Raw genomic sequence first — 7,390 nt, 5'->3', positions numbered from 1 at the left:
AGACCTGTCCTAGATGACTGGCATTCACCAGGCTGCTTGACATGAGGTCTAGGAATTTCTGAGTCTTTTGAAGTCCACCCACAATAAACGGGGACATAGTTTGCAAATTTAGTATCGGTCATTTAGAATAAAAAGCAAAACCCCAAACCCCAAAGAACAAATAAGATCAACTATGATAGTAATACAAGGATTTATAGGTTAGGATACGATACAATACTACAGCTAAAGAGATTGTATTTTTCTAAGCCATAGTCAAGACATACGTCGTAAGGAGCCCTTACTGAAGTCTTTGAATTACATTAGTGTTAGTAATGTATGTTACAGTTCTGTAAGAGGGTACACTTAGCATGGGTTTACATTTCAATTAGTATAGTTTATTCATATTATTTTACAGTATATGTTAGTATATATTTACACTACTATAAGACTTACCACTTCTATTTACAAGTACGAACATGTACCTCCTAGTTCAAACAGTTCAAGAATACCAATTCAGGGTTTTTTTGAAAGTAAAGATAATGCGATTCCATTGTTTACACTTTTCATTACATTATATACGAAAAAGATGTTTTTAATTGCTTTCCTGCAGTCTTTATAGATAAGTATTAAAAGTTTTTCCACTGGTATTTGCATTGAGTTAGTCTATGTTCTTACCTTAGACTTTCTTACTGCATGTCAGGTTGGGGGGCTCTGTTTGTTTGGTGTTGGTTTTGGGTTTTGTTTAATGCCTCACACCACCTCTGTCACTGTTTACTTAATTGCTTTTACTGTTGGAACTTCTTCCAGCTCCCACAACTCATCTTCCCTGCTCCCTTGAGAACTTGAAACGCTACATTTCAGCTGAATGCCCTGTAGGTCTAACCCTTCAGCTACAACCCTCCTTCAGCATTGCTTTCATTTTCAACATCACACCCAGTAACAAGGTACGGACTGGTTGTAACACCACCAGAATTACTGGCATGCATCTTCTTTAAATTCCTGCAGTTTTTTATGAGGGTAACTTCTGTGTTTCAACAACAGTGGGGCTAGAAATAGTTGTCCAAGTAAACCAGTGTTGTGGTTTAAGCCCAGCCAATAACTCAGAACCACGCAACTGCTCGCTCACTTCTCGCCTACTTCCTCCCCCAGCAACCAGGATAAGGAGGAGAATCAAAAGAATGTAAATCCCATGGGTTGAGGTAAGAACAGTCCAGTAACTAAGTTACTACTGCTACCACCAATAATAATAATGATAACGGAAATAACAAGGGAAGAGAATACAATACCACCCGCTGACCGACACCCAGCCCGACCGAGCAGTGAACCAGCCCTTCCAGGTAACTCTCAGTTTACATCCTCGGCATGACATCCTGTGGTATGGAATACCTCTTTGGCTAGTTTGGGTCAGGTGTCCTGTCTCTGCTTCTTCCCAGCTTCTCCTCCTCCCTGGCAGAGCATGAGACTCAGTTAAGTCCTTGGTCAGACTAAACATTTGAGCAGTAACTAAAACCATCTGTGTTATCAGCGCTGTTCCCATGCCGAAAGTCAAAAACACAGCGCTACATCAGCTATTAAGAAGGAGAAAAAATGATAGCTACTGCTGAACCCAGGACAAAGGGAAATAGAGGGATGGTCATAGCAAGGCACAAGAACTACCAGAGGGTGAGGTAAAGTTGGTCTCAAGGGATGTTAAGACTGGCTACAGTAAGAGAGGACTGAAGAACAGACTGGGATTTCTGCTCCTGCAGCCCTACATGCCTCAATAAGAGTGTCCGTGTGCCCCCATTCAGTTATCTGGAACTTGTCTTTGCTTCTTGTTGACACTGCCCTCAAAGTGCTGAATCTCCTCTTTCAAATCTATTCCACAGTGCAAATGTCAGGAATTTCAAGCTGAAGATGGAGCTTGCGCTTGCATGTGGGAAACATGGACAAATGTGCTTTCTCTAATTACTATTTTCACTGTTAGTTTGGTTCAGCTGCAGACATTATAAGCTTCCCTTTCCTTTCTTTCCCTCACAGATATGAGTCTATTCCAAAGTTACAGGCTTCCTAACTTGCACACAAGCAGGCGCATCCCTCCACCAGCAAGGGATGCAAGCATGCTTCCTTGCAGTACCTCCATCAGCAAGCAGAGGTAGGGTTGTCAGAAAACACTGTTTCCACACAGCTCTGCTAGCCAGTAACAAGTAAGCTTATGATCTACAAAACACCCACTTAAGTAGCAGATGAGGGGCAAAGCTTGTTGGGAGATGAGTCAGATGATGCTTTCAACACACCAGTCCTTCTTTACCTTTTAAATCTCCTTGGAAAACTTGATCAGTGGGGCATTATATGCTACAAATCCTCCCTGGAGGATATGCACTGACCATTTTGGCTCTGGATATGGCTGGCTTAGTCTTGCCAGTCACCCAGGAAGGTTGCTGTTGTAACCTTGCAGCCCCACTAAGCCACCAACCCAAACAGTTGATCATGCATGGGTAGTTGAGAGAAAGCCACTTTAACAGCCACAGCTCTTTCTGTAGGCTGTGTTCTGCTTCCCAAGGACAAGTAAACAGAGAAACATTCATAGTAAACCACCAGTTAATTACCTTGGCTAAATCTAGCACTGAAGCAGGGAGCTTGGGATAGCGTTTGTGCAGAGATTTGGCCTCCTTCACTTCAGGCAACCTCATGCCAGCAAAGAGGGGATTTTTATAAAATAACTCTTGGTGTCTTGGAATTAAATTACCTGGAATCACACAAACAAAGCAACCATCACAGAAGAAATACAGGACAGTCCAGTGAAACATTTAAGAAGCTGGAACACTTTGCCAGCACTACCCTTAAGGGCTATAGTCTGCCATGAATTGATACTGTACTCATGAATTCTTAGATCCCCATTTGTAAACGGTGCTAAGAGCACATGCTCTCAGAGACAGTTCAGCACACACAAACAGCCTTTCCCCCAACACCTTCCTTCCCCCCATCAAAATGTATCTGACCCCTCCATTAGTAAACAGGTATGAGGATCCTGACAGGCTATTCTTACCCAGGCATTTGGTGATATGGTAGAGCTGGTCAATGTCTGAATCTCCTGGGAAAAGGGGCTCTCCTGTGAGCATTTCTGTTATCAGAGAGCCAATAGGCCACACATCGACATCCCTGGAAATTAAAAAAAAACAAACACCACCCCAGCTAGGTTTAGGTAATACAGGAACATACATAAACGTGCACAATCATACTAAGAGACCTGTGGGTCACACAGTTTAAGCTCTGACCTGGTTATGTGACACTGGGGATCTCAATAAGAAAAATCTTATCCTATCTCCCAAAATGTCTGTCTGAAATTGTTTGGAGGGACTTTTCTACCTTCCCTCCATAATTCCAACTGCGCAGCAGTCACAGGCTCCCCAGTACCAGCACTGGCAACTGAAAAGCTCCTACAGACAACAGACCAGGAATGCCAAGGGCTCCCTTGCCTTTTGAGTCAGGAAAGCCTAGCACTGGCAGGAGTTAGCTGCAGAGTGTGAGAATAAGGAGGAAAGCTTCAACCTTTATAACGGAAAGCTTCAACTTTTACAAGGGAATAATCAGGGAATGCTGAACAGCACAGAATCACAGAATGGTTTGGTTTGGAAAGGACCTTAAGATCATCTAGTTCCAACCCCCTACCAATGGCAGGGACATCTCACACTAGACCAGGTTGCTCCAAGCCCTGCCCAACCTGGCCTTGAACAGTGCCATGGATTGGGCATTCACAACTTCTCTGGGCAACCTGTTCCAACCCTTTAACCTATCTGCCAAGCAACAGTCCCTTGCCTCCCCAAAAAACAGAGCAACCCAAAAAAACAGAGCAACCCCTCCATAAACTCCACAAACCTTCCACAGGCTGACATGCCAGTCTTACTTGCCCTACTTGATGTCTCCCACCAACAGATCTGGAGCTCTGTACCACTGGGTTGCCACATAGTCTGTGTAAGGTTTCCAAGAAGCTGCTAAGGTCCAGGCAAATCCAAAGTCACAGAGTTTTACAACTCCCGACTGGGAAACTAGTATGTTCTCTGGCTTAATATCCAAATGGATTATCTGCATGGAAATAAAACAAGACAAATAAATTCCCCCTTTCTAAACAGTAAATGGACTGGGTCACCAAAACCACTAGCTTTCTCACATGTAGGGAGAAAAATCCTATTTTTGCAGGCACGAGAAACATATGGAGTCTGTAAAATACAGCTACATTCACTTAGTCAAGGAACAGTTGCTGACCCTAGATAGGTAAGTATAGAACCTCTAACTTTTGCACACAGAAACATTTATTTCATATATCTCTATGCAGGTGTATTTACCATAGATATTTTAACAGGCACAATTTATTATGCTTGAAAATCTAGCCTTGACCACAAGTTTAAAAGCCGTATGTATTGCAAAGGCCATGAGCATGTCCTGCAGTTAAACATTAAGAGTATTTTAGGCACTCATAAGAGAAATAGGTTCCCAAACATATAAATAAATACATAAATGTGTATGTATCTATATATATATCTAGTTACACAACTAGGATTAAATTGGCAAACCTGCCAACCAGTTGAGAAGAAAAACCTAAAAATACTGAAGAGAAAAAGCAAGCCTACATGTTTACATAGACACTATCAGAATCCAACTTTCAACAGAGAGACTCATAGAATCACAGAATGGTTTGGGTTTGAAAGGACCTTAAGATCATCCAGTTCCAGCCCCCTGCCATGGGCAGGGACATCTGACACTGGAGCATGTTGCTCAAGGCTCTACCCAACCTGGCTTTGGGCACTGTCAGGGACGGAGCATTCACAACTTCTCTGGCCAACCTGTGCCTGTGCCTCACCACCCTCATACGGAAGAACTCCTTCCTTATATATAACCTGAACTTCCTCTGTTTAAGTTTAAACCCATTACCCCTTGTCCTACTGCTACAGTCGCTGATGAAGAATCCCTCTCTAGCATCCTTGCAGGCCCCCTTCAGATCCTGGGAGGCTGCTCTGAGGTCTCCACACAGCTTCTCTTCTCCAGGCTGAACAGCCCCTATTTTCTCCCTCTGCAAGATGAGCCAACCCATGATAAGGTGCTACCCAAGTATTGAATCCCCATGGACTTCTGGACCCTTCCTTTGAAACACTCTCACAAATCAATCAGAGACAGACTGATATATTAACTGACATCAAGCTCCGGCATTTTATATGAAATTCAGTCCTGCCCTCCTGCCCTGATTCTTCCCTTTCAGCCAAAGCTCTATTTCTCTAAGTCTTAACATATATCAAAATCATACACTTCTGCATCTTTTCATTCAAGGTTACCTGCAGAACTGGCTTCTTGTGCATACTTACGTTATGGCTGTGGCAAAATGCTGTTCCTCTCATGATCTGAAATAAGTATTTCTGAACCCTGTTGTAGTCTAGTCCATTTGGAAATGCCTCCAGGTCACCAAGTACTCTGTGGTCCACAAATTCAAACACCAAGTACCACCGTTTCTTTTATTTACACACTTCCAGCAGTTTCACGAGAGTCTCATGCCCGAGTTGCTGCTACAAAACAGGAAATATTTTGTGAGAGCTTCACAGCATGTAATAGATAAAGGGTGACCAGATACTTTTAACTGCGACCCAGCCACTGTACTGCCCTGGAATGCTCTTCTCCTCATGGCACTCAGATTCATTTGTTCTTAAAATCAAGCTCATTTATATTTTAGAATATTATTTTGCCTATTTTATTTTTTAAATATTATCTGGAGGATTCCCACCACCTCATGTACACAGACACCTGGGTCTGTAACCTAAAAATAAATAAAACACTGTCTAAGGATGCTTCTTCTTAATGGGGATGCTTAAAATACAGTTTTGTTGTTGGAACACCTCACATGTTCTGCTCCTCACAACAATATCCTCACATAAGAGGTGACACTATCTATCTTACATCATGATCTTGACGAGCTTTAGAGCAAGCTTACGTGCCACATGAGAGAAATCTTGAGGAAGTCAAAAAGAATTCCAGAGGAGCATGTGGTGAGCACATGAGAGACAGTAGGCACTTAGCAACCTCTCCCAGAAAGACTTGGTGTGACAAAGGAAAATCCAGAGCTCCCCAAACTGTCAGGAAATACAAAGCAGGCTGGTTTGTACTGGGAAACTCAGCATGCTGCCCAGTATGTCTCTGACAACTGCAAGAAGAATGACAGGACAATTAACCACGAGTGGTGAGCCACAGAGACTCCTTGCTTGTTCCCTGGCCATGCTCACAAACAACTCAAGCAGCAATAAACACAGCTTGTTCCCCTTACACTGGCTGTATCTGTGCCTCAAACCCCTTGAGAAAATATTCTCAAGGTGATGGAAAAATCCTATGCTATTTTGCCTGCTCCCTCAGGCTTCTCTTTTAAGCTCCTGACATACCCAAAGCACTTCTGTTGACAATGCCATCTTAAACACATTAACAACTAACACGTGCCAGAATACAAGCACATTGAATAGATAAAAGGAAAGTTCAGCATTCTTACCTGTGATACTGTTATAACAATTAAACAGCTTCTATTAAACTGTGTCTAGTGGATTCACAGGGAAAACTGACCAGCCAAGGACCTGAAGAAATATTTTTTTTTCTCTTATATTATGAAGAAGTGAAAGCTGAAGACAGCGTAGAGAAAAGTATGCAACTTAAATGAATAGGGGGAAAAAAAAAAAAAAGCAGCAGTATTTTCTAGTTATTTTGTCATAGCACTTTGACCAGACAAGAACCCACCCCCACTTCCGTTACACATTTGTAACATTCGTTTAACACACACCAACAAAACAGATCATGCTACAATGTACAGTTACTTATTAGCTTGGAGTCCAGCAGGGCAATGGCACTAGAGGTTGTACTGCACCAGGGATGGCGTCCAAGGAGGACTGCAGAGCAAAGAGATGGGCAGGGAAATGCTCTGCAGGGCAGGAGCCTGCCAGCCCCAGACCCCACAGGTTCACAGGGAGCATGCAAATGAAGAAACTCCAGAATGATTATACCTCTAGGTGTTTGTCTGCACTGTCAGAGGCTACAATACTGAGCTATGTATGGAAATGATCCCATTTATGCAGGAAAACAAGTTAATGCCCAGCACATCTGGGAGATGGTACGTGTCAGTAACTGAGTCAAACACCTCAGGTACGTTCCAGACTCACACAGATTCACTTGAAAAGAGTCTGAGAGGACAACGCTTGGAGCTGCTGGCTGAGTGTTGAGAAAACGTACATTTCCATTAACTCTAAGGGTCTGAGGCTCTTCATAAGAAGAAAGAACCTCTTTTCATAAGAAGGACATGGAGCTGTTGGAGCAAGTCCAGAAGAGGCCATGAAGATGATCAGGGGCTGGAGCACCTCCCATACAAAGACAGGCTGAGGAAACTGGGGCTGTTCAGCCTGGAGAG

The 7,390-nt window shown here is 43.1% G+C and overlaps 1 protein-coding gene across 1 annotated transcript; it reads right to left on the bottom strand.

Moving 5' to 3' along the window:
- Positions 1-2,275: 2,275 nt before the first annotated feature.
- Positions 2,276-6,407, bottom strand: LOC133274919 (cyclin-dependent kinase-like 2). The gene is given in 5 exon segments (XM_061464531.1): positions 2,276-2,707; positions 3,008-3,120; positions 3,866-4,044; positions 5,319-5,516; positions 6,381-6,407. Coding segments are annotated over 5 exon segments (918 nt in total). The 3' UTR covers positions 2,276-2,306.
- Between the last annotated feature and the right edge of the window lie 983 nt (positions 6,408-7,390).

This window comes from Pezoporus flaviventris, unplaced genomic scaffold (assembly GCF_033815535.1).
Source record: "Pezoporus flaviventris isolate CSIRO_AGI_PZ_B2104156 unplaced genomic scaffold, CSIRO_AGI_Pfla_v1 ptg000002l, whole genome shotgun sequence".
Taxonomy (NCBI): Eukaryota; Metazoa; Chordata; class Aves; order Psittaciformes; family Psittacidae; genus Pezoporus; species Pezoporus flaviventris.
The sequence above is the reverse complement of the archived record's forward strand: the minus strand, read 5'-3'. Positions and strand labels throughout refer to the sequence as shown.